Consider the following 26,900-nt stretch of genomic DNA (forward strand, 5'->3'; position numbering starts at 1 on the left):
GCGCCTGGGTGGCTCAGTGGATTAAGCCGCTGCCTTCGGCTCAGGTCATGATCTCAGTGTCCTGGGATCGAGCCCCGCATCGGGCTCTTTGCTCAGCGGGAGCCTGCTTCCTCCTCTCTCTCTGCCTGACTCTCCGCCTACTTGTGATCTTTCTCTCTGTCAAATAAATTAATAAAATCTTTAAAAAAAAAAATAAATAAAATAAAATAAAATAAAATAAAACAAAAAATAGTGTCAGTCTCTCATCTGATTCAGATTCTACATTAAGTGGTGTAGGTACCTAAATGGGAGAAGCTCCCCAGCAACCCTGGGATCCCAAGATACACCCATGGTAGCCACTCCCAGGAGAACCCAGAGCTGGCCTAAGCACTGGGGCAGAAGAGTTGCCTCAGGTGCAACAGGTCCAGCCAGCAGGTGGCACTCACTTCCTGCCTGTAATCTGAGGTCACGTCTGGGAATACATCAGTCAGGTGTACACAGGTGTGTACAGTAGGCAGATGGGAGATGTGTGGGCATCTGGGTTCCAGAGTAAAACCTTTGGGCCAATTTAAACACTAACAGATCTCCTAGGCTAGCCCTCCCTCTCCCCACTCCTGCAGAAAGAGGGTAGGCTCAGGTAAGGCCTTTCTGCAACAGGAATCCATGGCCACAGACCACTCACCTGAGGAGCTGTGTATCTGGAATTAGGCCAACCCACTCCCCCAAATCCACATCCTTACCCAAATAGGACACATTCCCAAAGGCTGCCTTCTGCAGGGCACTGGGTGGCCCCCAGTCTTCCCTCATAGAATCTGGGGCCTTTTCTCCAAAATGCCACCACTGTCTGGGATAAGCCATGCCCACATAAGCCACTTTCTTCTGAAAGTCAAAGAGGCATGGCAGAAGTCAAATAGAAATGAGTAAACAGAGGGGGTACAAGGCAGAGAGAGCAGGGGAGGAGACAAGAAGAAAGGAAGAGTTGGCACCCAGTTTTGCCCAAGAGAAACCTGCAGCCATGAGGATGCCCCTTGCTAGGAGCTGCGAGGCCTGGTATGCGGCCTCTCCAGTTCATCCACCATGGGCTGAAGTCTCTCTTCTCTCTCCCTAGCCACTCAGTGGGGACACATCATTTCAGAGAACAGGACAGGGTGACAATTAGCATCCAAGGCCCCAGAGGAACAGAGCTGGGAGGTGTGTGGCCAGATACTGCTCCCACCCAAAACTACTCTATCATTGTTTCTCTGAAGGCTCATCTGGGGTCAGCCTTTTCTGCTGCCTTAAGCCCAGCAGAAAGATGAGAGGACCAGAAGCCGAGCAAAACCCCTTTTCCTCACTGAATGTCCACACAGTTCTAAGAGTCCCACACTCAACAGAAGGAGAGCTCATTGTAGTGAGCACAGGCACAGGAACACTCAGGGGCCTGGCTTCCTCAAGGACTTCCACTAAGAAACTTGGTACACTTTCCTCCAAAGGACCCAAAACACAAAAAAATATCACACCTGAGAATTCATCAAGGCTTTTAAAGCCATGTATTTGAGAAGTTCACTGGAAATAATAAATTATTTGCTGACAAAAAACCATTTGAGGAATATAATGAAATGGGAAAATTCAGGCTATTGCAACTTCAACACAAGCAAAGGGAGCCATCAGGAAGCCCTCTCCCCAGCCAAGTGCTGAGTCCCTGGAGCTCCCAACCACCACCCCCACCACCACCCCTTGGGGCCTCTCTTCTCCTTGAAAAGCTCTCGATAGCAGCTGGTGATGTAGACTCTGAGGCTGTACTCCAGGTTGGGGTCACTGTCACTAATGATCTGCAGGCCAGCATCCAAGCATGCCAAAACCACGGCCAAGTGCCTGGCCATGAGCCGCCGAAAGACAGGTGAGATGTCCTCGCCCTCCTCTCCAGCAGTATGCTCCTGCTCCAGTCCCATCAGTTCCTCGCTGGACAGGTCTGTGCTGGGGCTCTGCAGCAGCTCCACCACATCTGCCTGTCACCTGTCTGAAACCCATACTGTGGGCCAGTGCCGTGATGTCCCTTAGGGTCTGCGGTAGAGTGTCCCCGTGCAGCTTGCCGGCATCCCGCCAATGCACTCAGGCCGCGGCTTCCTTCGCCTACCCAGTGTCCATGGCAGACCTGCTCCTAGGACTCAGAGATGTCGTAGACAGTGTCTAGAATGCTGTATTCTTGCCAGATGTCAAGGTCACTGAGTGCTGGTGGTCCCTGCCTCACACCCGCAACACCAACAGGCGGAAGACCCTGCGCAGGCAACAGGCCTTGAAGGTGGCAACAGCGTCCTGGTTCATGGGCCAGACAAGGGCCCTGGTTTTCTTGGGCATGTACCCCACATACACGTGTTCCGAAAGGTCGTCCAGGCTCCCAGGGTGGCCAGGGGCACTGTCCAGGATGAGCAGTGCTTTGTGCGGGAGGCCGTAATGGGCACAGTACCTCTCTATGGCTGGCCGGAAGTGCACAAACCACTCTTGGAAGAGGCTCATGGTCACCCAGACTCCCTTGTGTGAGCGCCATGCCACAGGCAGGTTGGGCTTGGGGCAGCCCTTGAGGGTATGCAGGTTCTCTGAGGGGTACACCAGCAGTGGCTTCGGCTGGAAGTCGCCAGCCACATTGCCAACAAGCAGCAGCATCAGAGCTCGGGCAGCTTTGCATCCCGGATGACTTCTCCTCCAGAGAAAGAAGCATCCTAGCAGGCAGTTGCTTCCAGAGAAGTCCAGTCTTATCCATGCTGAACAACAGCCAGGGTGTGCAGCCGCCCTCCCAGATCACTCTTCGCAACAGGGCGGGCTACCTGCACACAACTGCCACAGTCGTGCCCACAGCCTCGCCACCCACTCCACGTTGTCCATCACCAGACTGCAGCTGCGTGTCAATCTGGGCCGCCTGCAGGTTGGCCGACCAGACACTCACTCGGATCTTCTCCTTGTTGTCAAGAATGGTAGCCACAGTGGAGGTGGACAGTCCCAGCACCTCCCCTATTCTACTAAGCTTCTCTCTGGCTTCAAAGCACTGCCAACACCTCAAGCTGAGGGTTGACAGCCTTGCAGTCCCACTTGGTGCCTTGGCACAGGGTTGCACTGGGTGGCATCTCCAGAGCGATCTTCCAGCCAGAGTGGTCTGAAGACCACCTTGACCAGTGGAGGAGGCTCCATCTGCATCACCCTCTACAAACACAGCTAAAGAATATGCATGTTCCTGCCCTGGGCCTGCCGATTTCAATGCCACTGCTGCCCTGGCTCTGACCTGCTATAAAATGGGGAAAAGACATTGACTGGTGAGAAATGAGACAGGCTTGGATGAAACCTGTTAAAGACCATTGATAAACCTCCCTCATTTGGCCACAGAACTCACGTCCCACTGGATGAATTCCAGCCCCAGTGGACTAAATGAACTTCAGCCTCAGTAATGCAGCAAGCCTCTGAAAACCCACTCCCACTTTACAATACCTCCCAATGGCCATACTGTTTGAAGTCACCTACTTCAGCCCCAGGTCCAACGTAACACAATATACAAGCTGATGTCAGACCAAAGGCAGAAATCAAAAATTCACAGGTTGGGGGAGAAGTGCCTCAAAACATTGTGGCTGGGTACAGGAATTTATAACAATTGCTCATAAAACTGAACTCTGAGTTTTCAGGCAGCCGAGGAGGAAAACAAGAAGCTGTCCAGTTACAAGAAAACACATTTTCATGGCTCTGAGCTTGCAATGACCCTGATCAATGTAATTAAGGATAGCAACTCAGTTTTTTCTTTGTGTTGTTTTGTCTGTTTTGCTAGAGGTAACAGCTGACCTTTCAACAACACAGAATTAGGGGACACTACCCCCCCAACCAAGCAGTTCAAGATCCACTTCTAACTCTTGACTACTAATAACTTACTGATGACTGGAAGGCTTACTGATAACATAAGCAGTCAATTAACACATACTTCATATGTTATATGTATTATATACTGTATTTTTACAATAAAGCTAGAAAAAATAAAATGTTATTAAAAGCACAAAGAAAATACATTACGGGTGCCTGGGTGGCTCGATCCTGGGAACAAGCCCCACACTGGGTTCCCTACTCAGTGGAGAGCCTGCTTCTCCTCCTGCCCTTCACCCCACTCATTCTCTTTTGCTCTCGCTCTCACTCTCTCTCAAATAAATAATCTTTTAAAAGGAAAAAATACATTACAGTATTATATTTATTAAAAAAAAAAAAAATCCAGGGTGCCTGGGTGGCTGTCAGTTAAGTGTCTGCCTTCAGCTCAGGTGATGTTCCCAGGGTCCAGGGTCCTGGGATGGAGTCCCACATCAGGCTCCCTGCTCAGTGGGGAGTCTGCTTCTCCCTTTGCCTCTGACCCTGCTTGGGTGCTCTCTCTCTCTCACTCTCTCTCAAATAAATAAAATCTTCAAAAAAAAAAAATCCATATACAAGTGGACTCATAAAGTTCAAGCCCGTGCTATTTAAGGATCAACCGTACATGGACATGGTGAAATAACCCAGACAGGCCCCTGCAGAACCGGGGAGGGTCCCAGAGGCAGCCAGGGAAGCCTAATTCCTGCATATCCTTCCACAAGGCAGACCATGCACCCTGTTTTAGAAAAAGCATTTCTCGGAGCTCAACTTTGTACTACTTTCTCAATGGAATTTCACAGTGAAGCACCCTGGTTATTCCCCCAAGAGTTCCCAACATACCACTAACTCACAGAAAACATTGCTGAGCCCACCTTGGGTAGATCTGGACAGGGAAACTATAAGAGTTCCCATGCTTTGCAGTCTCTCAGGAAGCTCCAAGAATGACAGTCAAGGGGCAGAGAGGGCCAGGGTGTGGCCCACTCACCTGACAGGAGACCCTGGCCACGCATGCTCCTTGCCTGATCTGCCCTCCTTCCCATGTATGCTCAGTCAACGTCTATAAGCAATTCCCTCTCTCCTCCTGGGGAAGTCCCTGCGTTACCCGCTGGGACCACAAACATTCAAGTACCCTGTGACACAAAGGGGGAGTGGTAGGCAAGATGTGGCATCTATGACTTTGGAGGACTCATAGCTCACCTGAGCTCCATCCGTGAAGGGTTTGGCCAGCTCTGCAGGTCTCCAGACCACTGGTCCTCAGGACAGGCCTCAGCCCGTGCTGAGGGGAAAGGAGAAGGTTAGTGTCCTAAGCCCCACCCTAAGGGCACAGGGGTCAGGCACCCAGGCCAATCAATCAGTCAGGCAGTTAGCATGTACCTCAGTGCTGGTCTGGGCTTCTGGGCTGGATGAGACAAGGGCCTGCCCTCCAAATCCCACAGAACACCCTGCCCTGGCCCGCATGCAGCTCCCACTTTGGTCCACATACACACACATACCTCAGGAGTACACCCAGAGCCCCTGAAACCCAAGTCACTGAAATGCCAAGGAAAGGACCATGAGAACCTTCCTCTGGCTGCAGCAAGAAATTCAGTAAAGGATTGACTCAGCAGGCCTGGGTTGTCCAAACCCTACACGTTCCAAAAGTTTGGTGCTTGACCTGCTCCTAAGAGGTAACCTCTAAGCCCTTGGATATTCTGCCTGTTAAAGGTGTCTTTGTTTACCTCAGGACTTGGGCCAAAGCAGATAGTTCATGCTAACAGTGTGACTTACAGTGGTGACCACGGGTCACAGGGTACCAGTTTGACCTCTGGGAGCAGTTGAGATTTGAGTAACTGAAGTCAGTATGCTCCATGCTTATATGACTGACCCTCAATAAAAACCCTTCCCACCAGAGCTCAGGTAAGCATCCCTGATTGCTACATTGTCACATAGCATTGCTGTGAGAATTAAGCAGTGTCCACACGACTACCCTGGCAAACGACATGGAAGCTCACAGCCACTGTCTCCCAGACTATACACCTTTTCCCACCACTGATTTTAATACGTATCTTTTCACTGTAACCAACCATTATGAGTATAACGACCTTGCTGAAATCTGTAACTCCTTCCAGCAAATCATTAAGTCTAAGGGTGGTCTTGGGGAATCCCCCCACACACACACACACCCTCGAGGCCACTTGCTACTGAGGAAACTGTCCCCACGTCTGGCTGGCTGTAAGCCAGCCTCAACCCCCCTCCCCATCTCTGCCCTCAAGAAAACACCTGGCACTGGGAACTTGGTTAAGAGAAGAGCGAGCCCACCCACACAAGTGTACAGTAACTCAAGCTAGACCGGATAAAGGTAGGAGAGTTGCTCCTGAGGTTAGGGGGCATGGACATGCCACGTTTCAGTGACCTGAGAGAACCCCCCAGCACCCAAGCAGAAGTGCAAGCAGGAACTAGCAGAGGGTGAGTGCCCAGGGAGAGTCTGAGCAAGTGAAGGATGCCATCTGCCAGGCACCAGCAAAAGTGATGGGGTGGGGGGGGAGACTGGAAGGGCAGATGGAAGCTAGGGTCAGCTCTACTGCAGCCAGCCTGGGCCAGGCACAGGGATAGGAATTTTGGAGGCAAGGCCTTCCAGCAACAGCTATCCCTGTAGCTGGAAGGCCTTCCTTCCCCCATGGCAGACTCCTACCAACTTTGAGAGGCTCCGCTCAAACATGATGTGGGAAACAAGAGCAGAAGAAAAATTATTAAATGTCCTTATCCATTCACAAGCCCTTGAAACAGACACAGTGACATTCCTCTAGGGACTCAACTGCCTCCACCTTAACACTTTGCAAAGGGTAAAGGGCAATTATAGCCTGATGAGCCCCCTACCCTCAACCAGGACCCTATAAATCTATTTTAACAATTCCTTTGGAAACTTTACCTCTAACCCCTCCAAGGTACATGTTGACAATCATTCCCAAGCATATGGCCCACTGATACACATCTAAGGGTCTCACAACAAAGGTTTTATTACTGGTAATGAATCACCTTTTTCCCAACAATAACCAGCCCCTCAAGGTCCTGGAAACCTTGCCTCCAAAATTCCTCAGAGACTTAGGCCAACCCTGATCCCCTCCCAACTTGCATGCATATAATGGACCACTCCTCACAACCCCTGGGCAGCAGCTCTTTCTGCCCATGGCTTCTGTGCCCATGGCTTCTGTTCCCGTGCCTTAATAAACCACCATTTTGGGGCGCCTGGGTGGCTCAGGTCATGATCTCCGGGTCCTGAGATCTAGCCCCGCACTGGGCTCTCTGCTCAGCAGGGAGCCTGCTTCCCTTCCTCTCTCTCTGCCTGCCTCCCTGCCTGCTTGTGATCTATCTGTCAAATGGGGGGGGGGGGGGGGGGAACAACTTAAAAATCTTTTTAAAAAAATAAAAAATAAACCACCATTTTGCACCAAAGACATCTCAAGAATTCTTCCTGGGTCATTGGCTCTGGACCTCACCCCACCGAACCTCACCTATATTCTAAGGCTTCACCAAACCAATTAGTCAAGATCAAAAAATGGCAGTGGGAAACAGGAAGTAATCCGCCACAGTCCTCACACAACACGATCCCGCTGTTAATACTTTAGAACAACCCAGGCGCCTGGGTGGCTCGGTGGGTTAAAGCCTCTGCCTTCAGCTGGGGTCATGATCCTGGGATCCTGGGATCCTGGGATCAAGCCCCGCATTGGGCTCTCTGCTCGGCGGGGAGCCTGCCTCCCCCTCTCTCTGTGCCTGCCTCTCTGCCTACTTGTGATTTCTGTCTGTCAAATAAATAAATAAAATCTTAAAAAAAAAAAACAAAACTTTAGAACAACCTCTGCGGAGCATGTGTGCGCGCGCGCAGGGAGAAGCTACAGTTACAAATGTTCAGAAATGGGTCCTGAAACACAAGTTCCCAGTGGGCATGATGTGAGCAATAACTGGAGGACGTCCGCTTTTTCTTCAAGAATCTCCACCTGCGGTCTGACCTTCTTCGGCAACCGCTACTTGCTACCACGGCCTTCACGAACCAACAGGCTGTTTCCACCGCCAGCGCCTGTTCTCAGACGGGGCGGGGCGGCCGGGGCTCCCCAGACACACACACCCAACAGCCCACCACCGGGCTCCGCACCGCGAGGCGCCCCAGGAGGTGATGGCTACAACACAACACTCGGCACAACACTGGGGTGGCCGGAGCGCTCGTTCTGGGCGGACGCACACGGAGTGGCAGCAGGGAGGAAACAGAAGCTGGGGCTGTGGCCATCCTAAGACTCCCCACAGGAAGGGAGCCCAGCTCTGAAGGAGCACCGCGGGCAGGAAGCCCGGGAAACTCGGCTCCGGGGGACAGCGGCGCCCAGCCGCGGCTGGAACCCAGCCTAGAACCAATTCCGGGTGCCGTGCGAGGCCTCCGAGCCGCCCTTCCTCGAGGACTAGAAATGGGCGACGCTCCTCGGCGCCAACGACCCCGCCGCCCTCCACCAGGCGGCACACCCTGCCCAAAGGCGTTTTCAGCTCTTCTGGCTGCCTAGGTCTTAACTCACCAACCCCCCACCAAGCCACACAGGCCGGCCCCGCCGCGCAAGGACCCCGCGCAAGTACCGTGAGACCACCCCGGCTGGGAATCGGAAGTGCCTAGCCCCGCCAATAATTGCTTCGGGCGCCTGTCCCCTTCGCCCCCCGGGTCTAGCTCAGGGAGAGGAGCTGGCTCAGGGAGAGGCTGGGCTGCAGCCAGTGCACTAGGAATTAACCCTGAGGTAATCCAGCTCTTAGAGGAGTGGAGAGTATTTTCCAAAGAGCACCAGAACTGGGAGACCATCACAGTCACAAAAGGCTCAACCTCAAAGGCTAGAGGGAAGCCAAGACAACTAGAGCACAGAAACTCAGGGAGGAAAACATCTCCAAAAAAGGAAGTGATCCCCAGTATCAAAATCTACAGAGAATCAAAGTGCTCAGGCACAGGGAAGGTACCAGAGACCTGGGTCAACAGAGGCCATGAAGATGGCATGTAAAGTGACAAAAGGTCATGTTGAGAGCAGGAAACCCTCACCTACAGTTGGCAAGGAAGGCTCACAATGGTGTAGGGAGTAAGAAGTCAGGTTTGGAAAATGGGAGAGGCAGGTCTCAGTTCTGGCCTCTGACACAGCTGCCCTGGCAGGCTGTGCAGGGCAAAGACCATACTACAGGATGTGTCCCTGTCATGGGTGGGCACTCCCTGGGCCCTGCAGTTCATCTCCCTATCAGAGAACACCATTCTATTCCCCAAGCCTGGCATCACTACACAAAGAATACAACATGAGCTATGAGAACCCTGGGGAAGAAGTAGCAGTATCTGACCTCCAGAAACAAAACATCGTTACAGAGAGATCATGTGAGGTTAAGCCCAAGCCCCAAATCATACAGGACAGCCAGAGGTCTGACCTTCATGACCTGTGCCCTTAGCCACCTCCTCACCCTCTGTGGGCCCCACGTGGGACAAGGGCAGGTTTCCTGCCAAATCCCTTGGTGCCACTGCCATGGGCCCTCCTGAGGATGCACCTGCCCGGGCCTGTCGCCTCTTTTCCCGGTGCAGCTCCCGGAGGCGGGCAAGGGCACAGTGGACATCCCGAGACACCCGGAGGCTGCGTTCCCGGTTTGGATCGTTCTCCAGGAGGACCCGTAAACCAGCAGCAAAGTGTGACAGGGCCTGGCCCAGGTGCTCAGGGCTCAGAGCACCCACATCAGTATCTTCAGTCCCCACACCCACTACAGCCTCTGTGAAATCTGGCTCTCGTTTTCCGGACACCGAGCCTTTCCCTGCCTGCCATGGCAACCCAGAGCCACAAATGTCCCCACCATCATCTGCATCCTGGGGGAGGCCATGGGGTGGGGTCTCCCCATGGGCCTTCAAGAGGTTGGCAACATCGGCCTCGGCTGCATCTCCAAGGCCCACATGGCTGGCTAGTGCGACAATGCTGCGGCGGAGCTGAGGCACAGTCTCCAGCTCAGGAGCGCCAGGAGGCACACACTCGGGCCACAGCTTCCTCCAAGCACTGTTCATGGTGGCGGGCTGCAACTCTGCCCAGGCTCTGGCTATATTGTCTACAGCAGTCACAACAGTATAGCTGCGCCAGAACTCCCGCACGGAGGGTCGGTCTTCACCAGATGTCTCCTGGACCAGCTGGCTAAGCATACGGCGCAGGTAATAGGCCTTGAATGTGGCAATGATACCCTGGTTCATGGGCTGGATCAGGGCTGATGTGTTCTTGGGCAGGAACTCAACTCGCACATGGGGTGAGAGGCCACCCAGGTGAGCAGGGTGGCAGGGTGCGCCGTCCAAGACCAACAGGGCACGGTGTGGGAGGCCGTGGCTGGCACAGTAGCTCTCCACAGCAGGACAGAAGCAGCTAGTAAACCACTCCTGGAAGATGCTGGGTGTCAGCCAGTCGTTGCGGTTAGAGCGCCAGACCACCGGAAGGCTGGCCTTGGAGCAGCCCTTGAGGGCACGTGGGTTCTCTGAGGGGTACACCAGCAGCGGCTTCAGCTTGAAATCACCAGCTGCATTGCCACCAAGCAGCAGGGTCAGGTGGTCCTTAGAGGCCTTGAGGCCAGGCCCAGCTGCCCCTTCCAGGGCCAACAACATGCGCTCTGGGAGCCGCTTCCAGAACAGGCCAGTCTCATCCACATTGAACACCTGGCGTGGTGAGTAGCAGCCCTCCTCTAGAATGGTGCGCAGCACTGGGGGGTAGTGGGCAGCAGCCTGGGTGTCAGCCACAGATGGCTCATCTGTCAAAAGCACATTGTGGCGAGCCTTGAATCGGGCAAACCAGCCATTACTGGCCCCAAAGGTCTCAGCCCGAGTGCCATTACCCTGCTCATGCTGCAGCTGCACGAAGAGCCGTCGGGCCTTGTCCTGGATAAGCAGCGTGCTGATAGGCAGGTTCTGTCGCTTTTGCTCCTCGATCCAGAGGCTCAGCAAGCGTTCCATATGGCCCATCACCACACCCCGGCAGCGGGTCAGCTGTGTGGCACTTACCGGTGTGGCTGCCTGAGAATTGGCCCGGATCTTGTCCTTGTTGACACGGATCGAGGCAACAGTAGAAGTGGCCAGCCCTAAGGCCCGGGCAATCTGAGTCAGCTTCTCACCTTCCTCAAACCTCCGAAGCACCTCTAATTTCACATGCAAGGTGATGGACTTTCGGTCCCGCTTGGCAGTGTGGCAGAGGCCAATCCCACCGAGGGATGCCTTCCCCGATACTTGCAGCCGGGGAGTTGTCTTCATTCCGCCTCCCTGGAACACACACCTTGATGAGGTCTCTCCCCAGTGCCTATCCACAGTTGCTACCAGTGTGCCCACGATGGCAGCCCCTTGGCCTCTCCTGCCATACCTGCCTCTGCCTGTAAGACAAGGACACATTGGCATTAATGTGTAAGTACATGGAAGTGCCAACCACCAGCTGGCCCTCCCATGTTCTGACAAAGAGCACCCAGCCCTGCTGACCACTGCCTCAGAGGCATGCCCAATCCCTTCTTTTCCTACTGCTGAAAACAATGCACACTCAATTCCATCCATTCTTTGCATCTAGAGTAGCCTGTCACTTAGTTTTAGCTTATGAGATCAAGACAAGTCGGCTAGGAGACTTTGCTCTCTTCCCCCAGCAAACCTCCTGCAACCACGATACAGTTTAGAAACCCACTTGCCACACACCGATGAGCAAACAAGCTACCCATTTCCATGCTTCCCACCCAAAGACATCAAACATCAGTGTGGGGCTGAATAATGGCTCCTTAGGACGTCCAAGTACTAATCCTTATGAGTAAATTACCTAATATGGGGGGGGGCACCTGGGTGGCACAGTGGGTTAAGCCTCTGCCTTCAGCTCAGGTCACGATCTCTTATGGGATCCAGCTCCACATCAGGCTCTCTGCTCAGCAAGGAGCCTGCTTCCCCACCCTCTCCCATGAACTCTGCCAAATAAATAAATAAAATCTTTTTAAAAATTACCTAATATGGCAAAAGGGACACTGTGAGTGTGATTAAGACAATAATCTTGAGATCAGGTGATTATCCTGGCTTATTTAAATGGACCCTAAATGTAATCAGAGGGCTCCTTGCAAGAGGAGGCAAAAGATTTCATTCAGAAAGCGGCAATGTGACCACTAAAGCCTAGAGCCTCCAGAAGGAAACAGCCCTGCTGGTAACTTGATTTTAGCCCACTGAGACCCAACTCAGATTTCCGACCTCCAAGATAATACATTTGTGTTTTATTATTATTATTATTATTATTTTATTTGTTTGACAGAGATCACGAGTAGGCAGAGAGGCAGACAGGGGGTGGGGGGGTAGCAGGTTCCCTGCTGAGCAGAGGACCCCGGGATCATGACCCGAGCCGAAGGCAGAGGCTTTAACCCACTGAGCCACCCAGGCGCCCCACATTTGTGTTATTTTATTTTTTTTTTTTTATATTTTATTTATTTATTTGACAGAGAGAGGTCACAGTAGGAGAGAGAAAGGAAAGAGATCACAGAGAGAGAGGAAGGGAAGCAGGCCCCCTGCTGAGCAGAGAGCCCGATGTGGGACTCAATCCCAGGACCCTGAGATCATGACCTGAGCCGAAGGCAGCGGCTTAACCTACTGAGCCACCCAGGCGCCCCATTTGTGTTATTTTCAACCACTCTTTTTTCAGTAATAGGTTACAGCAGTCATAGAAAACTAATACAGGAGGAAACCAATGTAATTCGTGCCACCCCAGAGAATATCTGGGGATAGAGGAGGAAGGTGGTTCTCCACACAGCAGCCACAAAGATTCAGTAAGCACTAAGATCCTGTCCCCACTCTGCTCAGCGCTCTCCCAATTCTGAGTAAAACCCACAATCCTCACCAGATTCCTCAAGCACTTCAACGCCTCCTCCTTTACCTGGCTCGCTCCTACCCACATCCTTGGGGCAGACTAAGGGTGCTCCTGTTTCCTTCCGCCCAGGGCTCAGGCTCTTCACTGTTATCTGCATAGCTTGTTCCCTCTCCTACAAATCTCTGCTCAAATGTAACCTAATCAAAAAGGCCCTCCCTACATACATTTTATTATACATCTGTCACATGCTGCCCGAAGGCAGGAGTTGTGTCGGCTGAGCTCTCTTGTGTCTCCAGGCCCAGGAATAGTGCATTCAGAAGGCGCTTGATGATGAAATTATTAAACTTCAAATACGTTATTATTAATTTTAAAGTACATTGGTGGGAAACAGTTTTCATCTTGTCTCTACTGCATTATGAGCCACGTGAAAGTAGCGCCTGATCAGTTAAAGAAAAAAAAAATTTTTTTTGAAGGCGCGCCTGTCAAAGCATAAACAAATGAGTGAAGGTCTCTTTTCACAGCGCCTACGGCAGCTGTCGGTATCACATCAATTCTTTCAGAGACTCGTGGACCGCGCATCTTGAAACAAGATGGCATAGGCCCAGGACCCTGGAGCCTGGGAGGCAGGGAAAGGTGGGTGGGCATGGGAAAGGCTCCTCTTGCCTGGAAGCCGTCCCCGAATTCTGAAACCCTCACGTTCCTCTGTTCTTCCTCCAACATCCACGCCTTCCTCTGCTCACCCACGATTCTAAATTAATTCACCCGTATGTTCATTCATCCATTCCCTCCCTCCCGCGCTCAAGAGGAAGTCTCCAAGCGGGCAGCCCGGGGAGGCTCGCGGCCCGACATCTGGGTGGGAGAGAGGGTTTGTCCCCGTGAGACTACAATTCCCATAGAGCAGCGGGGCTGCCGGAAGCACCGATTGGCCCCCACCCCGCGCTCGTCCCGGACTGAAAGTGCCAAGGCCTCTCTCCGTTCTCTTCCCGCCGCTCGGGACCAAGAGAAACACACAACCCGCGCACAACCCGCGCCACTGCCACCGAAACCCGGGCCCCCGCGCAGCCGACCGCCCTCACCTCCGGACCGCGACGTGGGCCGGCTGCTTCAGCTGGTCCGCTGGGGGTGCGACTCTTCCCTGTGTCCTGCCTTACAGGGCCCCTTTCCTGAGGCAGCCGAGCTCAACCTCCATGTTCTCGGCGGAGGCGGAAGATTGCCGGGGACTGTCGGGATTGGAGGAGTCGGCGTGGGGCCCGCCCCTGACGGCGCGCGGAACCCTGCGCCAGGCGCTCCCAGGACCGCCGGGAAATGTAGTTCGGAGACGAGGACGCTGCGCCTAGAGGCCAGCAGGGGGCGGCAGAAGCTGCCTCTGCCCAAAGCTGGCTTTCTGCCTCATTTCTCTCTAATTTTTCCCTCCCACGACTTTCTGTGTCTTTCCAACATCCTCCCTACTTCCTTCCATTTCCAGCTCTGTTTTTTCTTTTCTCTTTCTCTTTCCTCGGTTTGTCCCCCATCCTGGAGAATTAATTCTGCTCAGACTGTCAACTTAAAAATAAACTCAGTGCGCATGGAAGAGTTAATTACCTCGGGGAGGAAACTCGCAGGATAGCACAGGCAGTTCCAGGAAGATGAGAAAGAACAAGAAGGGTGAAAGAAATGAGGAGCACTTGGGGGTCGCGGGCCCGGGTGTCTCAGTTCCCGCTCAGTGCCCTGGGGGTAATACAACTCTAACCCCAAGCATGTGCGGCCTGGATCCCAATCAAAAGGTACTTCAGAGGGAAAGAATTCCTTCATTTAGGGAGTCAGATGAGCCCAAGCTGGCTTGGTAGACAATGCTGGGAAACACAGAGAGGGCTCCCAATCACCTTTTTTTGTCCTACTGATAGGGTACGTGATCAAAGAAGCCAGACTGATACAAAGCAAAGGTCAAGCAAAGCTTTATTTCGCGCCAAGCACACAGAATCAAACCGGCCGTTTGGGGCCACCTCTTACAGAGCCTCACAGACTAACCTTTATATAGCAAAGGCCATATGGTTGAGCCTGGCCACACACAGGTAGCCCATGAGATTGTAACACACAGAGAAAGTTGAATAGTCCTGCTAGGTCACACACGGGTGGCCAATTGAATTACAATTCACCCTATAGTAGCTATTTGAACTAGCCTTGGTCAGAATTGGCACCCAAGGGGCGCCTGGGTGGCTCAGTGGGTTAAAGCCTCTGCCTTCGGCTTGGGTCATGATCTCAGGGTCCTGGGATCGAGCCCCACATCGGGCTCTCTCTCAGTGGGGAGCTGCTTCCTCCTCTCTCTCTGCCTACTTGTGATCTGTCAAACAAATAAATAAAATCTTTAAAAAAAAAAAAAAAAGGAATTGACACCCAAAAGACAGGGCCCACATTCTTTCGGGAGATAGTGATTGGATGTCTCCACGTGGCCGGACTCATCCTTGCATTCGGGCTCTGTTATCTCCACCTGACCTGACCTGCCCTTATATTTGAGCTCTGTTATCAGGGACTGGTAGACCATATGTTGTTAGTGCATAAACAAAAAAATGACTATTTAATCCGAGATGGAATCGCTCAGGCTAAGTAGGCCCTTACACTACTGTTCAGTTCGGGTGAGTTTTCCTAAAAGTCGACCTCCAGCTCCCTCCTTGCTGTCCCCCTTCTCTAGGTCTTCGCAAAACTCTCCACCCATCTTTGCTGTCTCTCAAATGCCTGCCCTTTCTCTCCCCTTGCCTCTGTACACCCGTCCCTTGAATCTCGATAGCTGCACATCTTGTCTTTGTGAATCTCCTTCCAGATCGATCCCTTCCTGACCCTCCGCCTTGCTAACTTCTCGGACATCCTGTCCACCCGGCCTGACTCTTGGATCCTCTGGCTTCTTATCTCATTCTCTAGGTCTCTGAGAGTAGAAACCCCTCTCTGTTGATCTTTCCTCTCAGGGTCTCCTTCCCTGGATCTGTTCAGTTGCTTTCACTGTCTCTCCTCCCAGCTCTCTCTGCTCCTGAGCCCTACAGGCTCTGGGCCTCTCCCGCCCCTAAGTCTTTGTGTCAGCCTCTCCTCACCTCTCCTCATCGGCTTTCCTACTCCAGGCGGCACCCCCAGCCCCATCCCACCTCACTTCTCCCTCCGCCCCACCTCAGAAGCCCTCCGCGTCCCCACCCGGTTACCATGGCGCATCCTAGCCCCGCCCCCCTGTTCCCAGGCACAAAGGAACGCCGCGGGGCGCTGGCGCACGCGGAGGGCCCAGCCGACTACACTTCCCAGAAAGCACCCGGCCGAGCCTCTTCGCCATTTACAGTCCGGCTGGGAGCTGCAGGAGGCGCCCCCTTTTTCGGCGAACAGTTGCCATGGAGACATGGGCTGACGGCGTCCTAGTGAGAGCGGTGATTGGTGCAGCCCCCTGCTAATCCCTGGAAGGCCCGTAAAGAACTGAGGAAAACGTGGTGGGGGGCATGCGCGGTTGGGAAGACGGCGATGCTGTCCGTTGCCGCCTGAGAAGCCCGCGCAAGTAGACGGGGCATGGACGCCTGGATCTGAGGGGGCGAGCGAGGGAAGAGACGGCCGGGCGTGTGATCTGGTCGTTGCGAACAACGCTACCCCGGGGAACGGGAGGAGGGTGGGAAAGGAGGCGAGTGTGGGGGAAGGGCAAGGTGGCACTCGGGCTGATGCGTGGAGCATTCTGGGAGACAGAGTCCGGCCGGGGAGGGGGAAGTCAGCGAGTGCGCATGCTTTGTGAGCGCGGAGCGGCCCGCTGAGCGTGGAGGTGAGGGCGGGGACCTCTCAGCGTGGGAGGCTGGGGCGGGGACCCGGGTGGAGACCGCGGACTCTCGGATTCCGGCTGCCCGGCGGGACCCGGAGCGCGGAGCAGACTTCTAGGCGCTCCTCCGGCGAGCCGGGCGCTGTCGCGCGATGCTCTTCAATCGCAGTGCACTGCCACCGCGACAAGGTCTCGGAGCCCCCCCCCCGGTTGCCATGGCAGCAATAAACCAGCCGGGGGAGGGGGAAGGCGGGGGGCTCTCTAAAGTGGAGGTTGCCCTCCAGGATTTCTGGTAAATGTAGTTCAGGAAGCTTCGCAGTGGCTGGCTGGCTTAAAAATGGTCCAACTTTCTCCCAGGGTTGCAGGATGGCCTGGAACCTTGAGGATCGGAATTTTGACCCACGGGATCCGGCGGCCTTGGAAGTCGAATCTACTCACTTAATAAACTCAGATTTCTTCACAAAGTCCGCACATTACTCCCAGCTGCAAAGAGAGCAGCAATGGCGAGGGAAGGGGGGGCAGCCCCACTTACGGGGGACGGTAAAGATGGGGAAACTGAGGTTCACAGAAACTAGCCAAGGTTATGTAACAAATAGGCAAGATCAGAATCTCCGATCTTGCTTGCAGGCATCTGGTCCAATTGTCTTGGGGCCTTTGTGAGCCCCCTGTTAAGATCCCATCACCTCCTAACCCTGCCTAAATCAGGGAGCTGAAGTGATGGTGGGGCATTACATGGTGTGATAACTTGGGCCGGTTCAGAGGATGGGACTGAATGGAGGGAGAGGGATGCTGCCTGGAAGTGTGGCCAGAGTTGACCTTGTCCATGTGTGGGAGTGGGAAAGGCTGCCGTGTGGAACCAAGCTGAGAAGAGAATGGTCAAGAGAGACTAGATGGGAGAGTGGGTGGTGCAATGATGGGGTGGTGTTCTGGATGGTGTGGGGGGAGGGGAGCTGGAGTGTTTCTTATGGCCATGTGGTGAATACTGCAGATGTCATTTACTTGGCAGTGGGAGATCCACACATCAGGGATGGCGTGGTGCATGTAGAAGGGCAGGGGTGGGGTGGGGGGGATGCCTTCATATCCCTAAGAAGCACCCTGTGTTTGGAACAGGGGAATGCCAGGGACTGTGTATAAGTCCCAGCTAGAGACCAGAGAGACAGGTGCCTGGCATGTGACCACCTCTCTGTGCCTCAATTATCATATCTGCCTTCCATTCAGTACAGGTCTGAGGATGGAACAACGAAGCATACAGTAGTCGCTCAATAAGCATTTATTGCCACTGTTTGTCCTCGCAGTAGCCTCATCCTCTTCCTCTCCTAGGGAAAGACATTATCCTCGGAGCCCCAGCCCAGTCTTTCCAATGAGGCCCGCAGCACTGGGCTCCCCAGGTCACACAGCCCTGGAAGATGAGGGGCCTGTCATGGTGAAGCTGGAGGACTCTGAGGAGGAGGGTGAGGCTGCCCCATGGGATCCCGGCCCAGAGGCTGCACGCCAGCGTTTTCGACACTTCCACTATGAGGAGGCACTGGGTCCCCAAGAGGCCCTGGCCCAACTCCGGGAGCTGTGCCGCCAGTGGCTGCAGCCCGAGGTGCACTCCAAGGAGCAGATGCTGGAGCTGCTGGTACTGGAGCAGTTCCTGTGTGCACTGCCCCCCGAGATCCAGGCCCGTGTGGAGGGACAGCGGCCAGGCAGCCCTGAGGAGGCAGCTGCCCTAGTCGAGGGGCTACGCCAAGAGCCAGAAGGCCCCCGGAGATGGGTGAGTCGGTGGCCCTGAGCCAGGATCCAGGCTGGAACAGTATCCAGCTGTGCCTCCCCCTGGCAGGTGCAATGCTCAACCAAACACCTGTTCCTTGTGATTTGAAGTAGTCACTTGCATCAGACCTTGTATGGGAGTAGACAGGCTTCCAGGGCCAGCCTCACCCGCCCACCACTATATCGCCTGGAGTCATGGACATGGGAGGGGATGCAGGGTGGAGAGAGAGGGAGACCACTGAGCATTCATAGGTGTAAGCAACAGGAGAGCAACTGCAGGTGGTTCCTTTACCCCTGACTCAGTGCTGGGGGGAATGTAGGTCCTTAGAGAGCCTAGTGGGTCAGGACCTGGGGTCCTTTGATGAGGTAGATGCCTATGAACCCACTGCTTGTGCCCAGCTAAACTCTCCGCATGGGTCCCTAATGGTGAGGGGCACCTTCCCAGGTCACAGTCCAAGTGCAGGGTCAGGAAGTGCTATCAGAGAAGATGGAGCCCTCCAACTTGCAGCCCCTCCTTCAAACCAAGTCTCAGACTCCAGAACATGGGCCTAGGACACCATCTGAAGCTACGCAGGAGTTACCATTGGGCCTTCGGGTGAAAGAGGATCCCACGGTTACAGATGACCCAGGTGAGGGTGGGCAAGGCATGCATGGCCCAAAGCCTGATGGAGTAGACCAGGGGAGCCTGGCCCCCTAAAGGTCACTGCTGGCTGGAACTATTCATATGCACTGGTGTCCCCCACCGCACCCCCATCCTGCCTAGCCAGTTGACATCACAGGTCCTCTCATGCCAAATCTGACTGCCACAGCTATGTTTCTGTGCTCTCCCTTGACATGAAGTAGGCTGTTGGGGTTCTGGGGTGGGGAGGCATGTGGGGTGCACTCCCAAGGAGATCCATTGGGAAACAATAGCTGGTCTCTGGGGAGCAGGTGGCAGGCTTGAATATAGGTGGTAGTGGCTGAGGGAGGACCCCAGAATGCTGGGAGGCAGCCCCTCTCTGTATTACTTCTTCCAGATCTGTACCAGAGCTGGACACCCACACTCCCTCATTCCTGTGTGGACCCTAGTACAGTGCTCCCATCCACCCTTGCTGGCCATCCTGCCCAGGGCTCATACAGGGGTCTGTGTCCTGAGCCTGTCTCATCCTGCTACAGCTTCTCCTGTGGCCTTCCAGGGGGTTCTGCCTTACTCAAGCCCCCAGTCTGGATTCCAGCATCTGGCATACCACAGAGGAGGGCAGTGGGGTGGGGACACCCTTGGGCCACCTGACCCCAACTTTCCTCTACAGAGCTTCTGGATTCTGGGCCTCTAGCCAATCCCCAGGAGGCCACCTCCACCTTCCTGCCTGAAGAGACCCAGGTGAGCCCATACAGGCCATCCTCCCTGTCTGGGGACCCTCAATGGGTGGGGATCAGGTGGGTCCCTTCCTTAGCCTAGCTGGGCATAGATGAGCAGTGACCACTGTGGTTTCAGGGCTGTGAAATAGTGCTGGACCAGGCCTCTCCTCACAGCGAAACTGGACTTGAGGGGCCTTCATGGAGGAAGCATCCTGGGGTCCTGTGGCAGGAGGAAGCTGGAGGCATCTTCCCTCCAGGTGAGTGAGACTGGGCATGGTGGGGCTGGGCCCTCTGCATGGGCAGCACCACATTTCACCTATCCCACTCCTGGCCCTACTCAGGTTGCTCTCTCAGTCCAACATGTTCAAGCTCCTCCATTCTGTGGACTGTTTCTTGCAGCATATAATCTGTGCTCTCCCCTGGTATGGAGTAGGCTGTTGGGAGTTTCCATCAAACTCTCTGCTGAGTTCAGGTTCCCTCCAGCTGCTGCTTCCCACCATAGTAAAACCTGAGAGCAGGGCCTGTATTCCCCATACTCCCAACCTCTCCCATCCCTGGCATCCTAGATGGCCCACAGAGTCTGGGGTAACAGGGGAGGGAGGGTCTGGATCTGCCAATGACAGCAGGTTAGTAGTCAGTGGGTGGGCAGAGGGATCTTGACACAGGATGTGGATGGAGCAGTACAAAAAGGAGGCCAGAAGCCCCTGCTGTCCACCTCAGCTATACTGCTCTCAGTCAGCCATCATCCAGTCTCTCTGCCTCTTCTTCCTTGTTTGCTGGACTGCTCCTCTTCCTTGGTTTACTCCCTTGTTCTGGTGGACCTTCTTGAGAACCGTGATAAAAAGTTCTTGATAAACCGTGATAAAAAGATAAAAAGTTCTGAGATGCTATATCTCTTAAAACACTTACCTAACATTCTATATTAGGCTAGTGGGGCTACATGAAGAACTCTTTTTACTAATTCAGTTTCAAAGTTTTTTCATCGTCTTTGTTGGTAAACCCTTTCGGTTTGAAATCTATCCCTCTCAATTGTGGGAAACTGGCTTGAATTACTTCTCTGATTTCCTTTCTCTCCACTGTTTTGTTCCCTTGTTTCTGGAATGTGTGTTCTTTGGCTATATTGCTTCCTCAGTGTGGTCTCACAGCCTCAACCCAGCCTTTTGCCAAAATGAGAGAAGAGATCCAGGAATTAAAGCTACATCAATGCCCACTATCTACTCAGAATTCTGTGCTGAGAGTGTCCAGGGCTGGTCCATGCAGTAGTTCTATATAGCCACGCCAGCATGCTTGGTGGCCTCGCCCCTTCATGTCCATGGCCAGAGCTACCTGGTACCTCTAATCCCAAACTTTTCGAGTCTTCTTCAGGGTCAGATTGATTTTATTTCTCAAACAAGGCACGTCAAACCAAAGTGCTGCCGCCTGTCACCTCTGATCCCCATTTCTCTCGTGTTGGCTCCATTTCCAGCCTCCCTCAGACCCACCCACTTGAGTGTATTTGTAGAAACCATCATCACTATTGCAAGGCCACCTGTCCCATATGTGTCCTGCAGCCCTTCCAGAAAGGCAACTTTTGCAAACTTAAGTCAGGCCTGGAAAGCTTATCCCCATCTTCTAAATCTTCCTCATACTAGGTTCTGCCTCACTGGCTAGTTTCAGGTCCCTCTAGTTCACCCTATTTACCATGGGCTGGAATGGGTCCAGGCACAGCTCTCTTGGTATGACTGAGTGGATCCCATTGTGCAATGCAGGGTTTGCCCTCCACATGGACAGCGTCTCTGCTGGCCCAGGCACTGTGAGCCCCCACCTCCACATCCCGTGGGACCTCGGCATGGCCAGCCTCACAGACCAACTCCGGTCACCCTCCCATGAAAGTGGCTTCTCACATGCACTTGTGCTCCCCAGTGGCCCCGGAGGTGAGCAGAACCCCACGAACGAGGGTCCTCACCAGCTCCTGGGCCCCATACTGGCCACTGGCCGCTGGCGTACACCCAGGACGGAAGGCCAGGGACGGGGTCGCCCCAGCACAGGCCCCGGGGTGGCGCGGGGTGGCTGCTGCGACGTGTGTGGGAAGGTGTTCAGCCAACGCAGCAACCTACTGAGGCACCAGAAGATACACACAGGAGAGCGGCCATTCGTGTGCAGCGAGTGCGGCCGAAGCTTCAGCAGAAGCTCGCACCTTCTGCGTCATCAACTCACGCACACTGAGGAGTGGCCGTTTGTGTGCGGCGACTGTGGTCAGGGCTTCGTGCGCAGCGTGCGCCTGGAGGAGCACCGGCGAGTGCACACGGGCGAGCAGCCCTTCCACTGCGCAGAGTGCGGCCAGAGCTTCCGGCAGCGCTCCAACCTGCTGCAGCACCAGCGCATACATGGCGACCCCCCTGGCCCGGGCGCTGCGCCCCCCACGCCTCCCGGTGCCCCGGAGCCCCCAGGCCCCTTCCCCTGCAGCGAGTGCCGTGAGAGCTTCGCGCGGCGAGCCATGCTCCTGGAACACCAGGCAGTGCACACGGGCGACAAATCCTTTGGCTGCGTGGAGTGTGGGGAGCGTTTCGGCCACCGCTCTGTGCTGCTGCAGCACCGGCGAGTCCACAGTGGAGAGCGGCCCTTTGCCTGTGCGGAGTGCGGCCAGAGCTTCCGCCAGCGCTCCAACCTCACGCAGCACCGGCGCATCCACACGGGCGAGCGGCCCTTCGCCTGCACGGAGTGTGGCAAGGCCTTCCGCCAGCGGCCCACGCTCACACAGCACCTGCGCGTGCATACCGGCGAGAAGCCCTTCGCCTGCCCGGAGTGTGGCCAGCGCTTCAGCCAGCGTCTGAAGCTCACGCGCCACCAGCGGACGCACACTGGGGAGAAACCCTACCACTGCACCGAGTGTGGCCTGGGCTTCACGCAGGTGTCACGGCTCACCGAGCACCAGCGGATCCATACCGGGGAGCGGCCCTTCGCCTGCCCTGACTGCGGCCAGAGCTTCCGGCAGCACGCCAACCTCACGCAGCACCGGCGCATCCACACGGGCGAGCGGCCCTACGCATGCCCGGAGTGCGGTAAGGCCTTCCGCCAGCGGCCCACGCTGACGCAGCACTTGCGCACCCACCGGCGGGAGAAGCCCTTTGCCTGCCAGGATTGCGGCCGCCGCTTCCACCAGAGCACCAAGCTCATCCAGCACCAGCGCATCCACAGTGCGGAGTAACAGCACTCACTGTACCCCTTCTCTGCGTCTCCGCTTCTGGCCTCTGGTTGCAGGGGAGGGTCTTCGTCCCGAACACTAACCTCAGAGTGTTGCTGTGAGGCCTCTGATCAAGTCTGGATACAGACGGGCCCACTCAGGACCTGGCGCCTAGTACGTGCTCAATAAATAGTAGATGGACCGTGGGTCTGGAAATCTACACATTCAGTGCCTCCCGACCTGCGCAGGTCCCTCATCCCCCCACCATCTACCACTTCGGCAACCATGCAGTCTCTGAGAGCCATGGACTCCTAAAAGCCCCTCCCAAGGGCTATGGATGTGGCTTGTACCGTGGCTCCTGTAGTTTGCCATGACAGCTTCAACCCGTACAACCATGGGCCAAGCCAACTGCCAGGTGAGAACTGGCCCAGTTTTCCCCTGCCAGCCAAGATCATCAAGAGCAGTACAAGTAGCAAACTGGTGCCCAGAAGGCCAGAGCTGGGGATCTGTCTATAAAACTTTAACCTTAGGAAGCTATTTCTTAGGCATAAAAGCTAGAAGGTTTTATCTGGAAATCTAGATTCTTTCATGCATGTTAACTACTATGCTGAGGTTAGGTTCCCTAGGATACCCCAGCCTGTCCAGAAATCAAAGTCCACTGGAGGTCCCAGGCCAGTTCTCTATCCCCCTAGTGATCATTCACATTCTGTGGGCCACAGCTGCCCCCAACCCTGGCCAGGTGTGCAACCCCCAAGGGCTCCCCAACACTGGGTGGTGGTCCCTATGAAGAATGTGTTCAGCAGCAAGTCACAGGAAGCACAGCTGTCAGCAGCTTACATAAAAGTGTGGATGCTGCCAGTGCAGGTTCGGTGGCTTGCACACTGGGCTGGCATCTCTGGAACCTTCTGGACTTTTCACATGCCATTGCTTCTTGCCCTAATTATCTTTCCCTTCCATCCAAATTGTGCAGACTCTTGACCTAGTGCACCCCCCACAAAACCCCAACCAGTGGGTACCCTGGGGGCCAAAAGTGGGATGAGAAGCAGTGCCAAAGGAAAGATCTTCATGTATCGGGATCTGGCTTGGGACATAAACCCTACTCTGGGCAGGTGTCAGCCTGCCCTTGGAGGGGTTCTAAGAACAACCTTTTGAGGCTCATGTGTCTAAGCTTCTTCCAGGGATACAGCTGGACTTTGCTACAAGACTGGGGTCCTGAAATCAGGGAAAGAAGCCAGCCTCAGTCAGAAGCTTCTAGTAGCTATCCCAAAGAAGGTGTGTTCCCTACCTCTTTTCCTCCCCCACTCCACCCCTCTCTCTACCACCCCCCTGACCAACCCCCAGCCAGGACCAGGGCCACTCTGGCATCTACATCTGGCAAAGTCAACAACTCCCCATGTGGCACCGTTGGGAGGTGGGGGGAGTTGTTGACTTTGCCAGATGCCGCCTGGGCCCTAGGCCAATACTTCTGTCCTCTTAACCACAAACAGAACTCTTAAGGACCATGATCTGGGATATACTAATCAGAGGGGTAGAAAGCAGTCACTGGGTCCCTAGGTGGAGGCTAGGAGTCAGATTAAGGAAGGCGCACAAATACTGAGGTAGCTAGTATTGTGAGGTTGAGTATTGCCGAACTTTATAAATCCTGTAACATGGATTTTTTTTCAAGTCCTGTGTGAATTTTATAATCAGAAACAAAGAGGACAAGAAAGCTCACTCTCGTGTTTTGATCATCTTGGTGTTTGAAGAACATGAAGAAAATCTGCACACATGACTACTTAAGAACCTGAAATTACACACAAGAAAAATTATAACACACTTGAAAGTCATAGCGACAACAGGCCAGGGCCCAGTGCCCAAAGTCATAAGTCCACAGACTTGCCTGCTGAGCCAGTCCTCTAAGAAAGAAACATGAAGTGATGGGAGAGTCGCCCATGAAGGGTCATTTCTGCAGTTGGCTGTGGACAGCCCTGCAAGTCAGGCTGGGGGTTGTGAACCCAAGTGCTACCATACTATCAGCAGGGCTGAGGGCTTGGACAGAATGACCTCTTGGCCTCACTCGGCCAGAACCACAGGAGGAAGGCAGGAGAGGAACCCCTAAGACAACGGGTCACCTGGGGAAGCTACAACAGTGCCCAACCAGCCTGTCCCTGGATCATCTGTACCTGAGCCCATACAATTTGCTCCCAAGCACACCCTCCCCATGCCACATCCATCCAGTTATTCTTACCCCCAACCCCAAGCTTCCCAAATCTGTCCAATTCTCTCCAACCCCCAGCACTGCTCTGATCTCAGCCACCCATCTCCAGCCTGGAGGCCCACAGCACTCAGCCTCCCTTCCCTGCCCACTCCTGCCACTCATTTCCAAAACAGACCCTTGCTTCTCAGTGAACGGTTCCAGAGGCTATGTTGACACACCAGGTGCACTCGCACCCTCACTCTTCACCTGTCATATGCTGCCCAATTCCTCCAGGTGCCAGTCCCAGCGTCCCTCTGGAACTTTGATATGCGGAGCCCTATGCTGTGTCCCAAGAGGATGCAGACCCAAGGGGTACGGCACACTCACCGCTCGACACCTGTACCATGAGAGTAACAAGGAAAACAAGGGTGCACCACTTCCAACCCAAAACCCTGTCTCAGCTCAGCCATCCCCTCCTCCCTGGCCCAGGCCCCATGGCTCTGCATTTTCTTGCATGGCTAAGTCTTCCCCCACTGATGGTGGGAAAGCCATGAGGTCAGAGACCACAAGAGTCTAGCTTTAACTAGTGGAGCAAGCACACCTCTCCAAGAAACCAATACCCTATCCTCAGATGGGCCTTCAACTGATGGCCTCAGAAACAGACCTGAGGATGGACACATGGTTTAGGCTGACCCACAGGCAACACCCTTGAGACTTTGGCTGCAAACTGAATGGTCATCAACCCTCACCTGGCGATGGTCCGTACAAGGGCAGGAAAACCAGAATGGCTGAGAAGAACAGGAAGGGATAGTGGGAGAGGAAGATGGGAGTCCGGAGGGGCCCCCCGAGTCCCATGACCAGCCATGTCTGGAGCCTAAGAACGCTGGGATGATTGCAACGTCAGCCCCAAACTTGGGCTGTTGGCTAAGCGTCCTCGTCCTTGTCCTGGCACCTCACCAGCAACTCGGCGCTCGAGCCAAGAAAGGATGCTGGGAATGTGAGGCTGGGATAACGGAACAACCAGAGGCACAAAAGGGGTGTCTGGGATGGTGGTACTGAGAAGCGAAGGGCCTAAAGAGGGAGCAGTCCGAGGAGCCCAGGGACGTCCACGGTACCCGAAAACCCACAAGGCGGGAACTCTAAGGAAGGAGGCTGGGGCCAGCCCAAGACCCGAAAGGTGGAGGTGGACACCAGGTCGGGTCTGAGGAGGCGCTGGGGGTGAGCGGGCATCAGGGCGACTCCCCTGAGGCGAAGCCGAGAGGAGCCCGGGAGCACCCCTGCCTGACGGGACCGCCAAGACTACTTCCCCAGGGCTCTGGGCGATGACGACAGGTCGCCTCCGAGACCAAAGGGGACGCGCAGCGCGGACCGCACGCGGCGCAGCTCCGACCCAGAGTTCCCACCCACCCGGCCCCCAGCCGCGCAGCTCACCCGCCCGACGGCTTCCGCGGCGACCGCCGGAAGTCCCCGCGCCGGCCCGCTCCGCTTCCTCCCGCCCTCCGAAGCCCGCTACGCAGGGTGTGATTGGAGCGGAGGCGGGCCGCACGGGCGGCGGAAGGTCGCAGGGCGTCCCCGCGGGAACTCGGGCCCGGCTCCGAGAGGGCCCCCGCCCCACGTCCTAGCCAGTGTCCACGCGTGTCAACCCCCGAAGTGCTTACCACTCTCTAGCACGATACACGTTTTATTTGCTAGTTTACCTCAGCCAGAATCTCCGCGCGTGCGTGGCGTTTGCGATGAGACACCGAGGGCGCCCGACCCCGCCCTCTTTGGGCAAAGCCTATGGCCTCGACCGGGCTCCGGCCCGCCATGATCACCCTGCCACTGTGACCTCCTGGGGCAAGGCCTCGTAAGACCCACCTACGCTGCAGTCTGCACAAGCGGACTGCGAACCGAGGGACCTGCACCTGCCCTACTTAAAGATGGCGGCGGCACCGCCCATGCGTGGACCCGCGAGCGTCCCCGGAAATTACCGCGGGACGCCCTGCACGAACGGAAATACCCGAGCCCAGCCGAACAAGTCCGAATATCAAGACCTATCGCGGAGCAACGCTGGGC

The 26,900-nt window shown here is 54.9% G+C and overlaps 2 protein-coding genes across 14 annotated transcripts; one reads left to right on the plus strand and one right to left on the minus strand.

Annotated features, from left to right (window-relative positions):
• Positions 1-1,485: 1,485 nt before the first annotated feature.
• Positions 1,486-26,897, minus strand: LOC131818150 (tigger transposable element-derived protein 1-like). Of its 7 annotated transcripts, none has more exons than XM_059152327.1 (4): positions 26,543-26,897; positions 9,250-11,205; positions 5,032-5,110; positions 1,486-3,238 (listed from the first exon to the last, which is right to left on the minus strand). In XM_059152327.1, exons 2-4 carry the CDS (start codon positions 11,087-11,089, stop codon positions 3,208-3,210), a joined length of 1,950 nt encoding a protein of 649 aa, XP_059008310.1. In that variant the 5' UTR covers positions 11,090-11,205; positions 26,543-26,897; the 3' UTR covers positions 1,486-3,207. The 7 variants fall into 7 exon arrangements, with proteins under 7 accessions (XP_059008310.1, XP_059008316.1, XP_059008315.1 ...); XM_059152333.1 differs by lacking the exon at positions 26,543-26,897 and adding an exon at positions 13,736-13,887 and having other exon boundaries at positions 1,486-3,235; positions 9,664-11,205; XM_059152332.1 differs by lacking the exon at positions 26,543-26,897 and adding an exon at positions 13,736-13,887 and having other exon boundaries at positions 9,664-11,205.
• Positions 15,918-22,875, plus strand: MZF1 (myeloid zinc finger 1). Of its 7 annotated transcripts, none has more exons than XM_059152273.1 (6): positions 15,918-16,956; positions 17,737-18,172; positions 18,614-18,797; positions 19,458-19,528; positions 19,643-19,763; positions 21,255-22,875. In XM_059152273.1, exons 2-6 carry the CDS (start codon positions 17,777-17,779, stop codon positions 22,691-22,693), a joined length of 2,211 nt encoding a protein of 736 aa, XP_059008256.1. In that variant the 5' UTR covers positions 15,918-16,956; positions 17,737-17,776; the 3' UTR covers positions 22,694-22,875. The 7 variants fall into 7 exon arrangements, with proteins under 7 accessions (XP_059008256.1, XP_059008259.1, XP_059008258.1 ...); XM_059152276.1 differs by having other exon boundaries at positions 15,918-16,605; XM_059152275.1 differs by having other exon boundaries at positions 15,918-16,422.
• Positions 26,898-26,900: the final 3 nt, after the last annotated feature.

This window comes from Mustela lutreola, chromosome 16, assembly GCF_030435805.1.
Source record: "Mustela lutreola isolate mMusLut2 chromosome 16, mMusLut2.pri, whole genome shotgun sequence".
NCBI lineage: Eukaryota > Metazoa > Chordata > Mammalia > Carnivora > Mustelidae > Mustela > Mustela lutreola.

Bases quoted from the DNA above. Each gene is read 5' to 3' on its own strand.
- LOC131818150 (XM_059152327.1), bottom strand. From the start codon at position 11,089: ATGAAGACAACTCCCCGGCTGCAAGTATCGGGGAAGGCATCCCTCGGT. The intron at 5,111-9,249 runs GTCAGACCTCTG...CTTTCCCCTCAG, and splicing joins TAAGGGCACAGGTCATGAAG to CACGGGCTGAGGCCTGTCCT. The intron at 3,239-5,031 runs GTGAGCTATGAG...CCCATTTTATAG, and splicing joins CCTTCACGGATGGAGCTCAG to CAGGTCAGAGCCAGGGCAGC.
- MZF1 (XM_059152272.1), top strand. The intron at 18,798-19,457 runs GTGAGGGTGGGC...TTTCCTCTACAG, and splicing joins CACGGTTACAGATGACCCAG to AGCTTCTGGATTCTGGGCCT. The intron at 19,764-21,254 runs GTGAGTGAGACT...TGTGCAATGCAG, and splicing joins TGGAGGCATCTTCCCTCCAG to GGTTTGCCCTCCACATGGAC.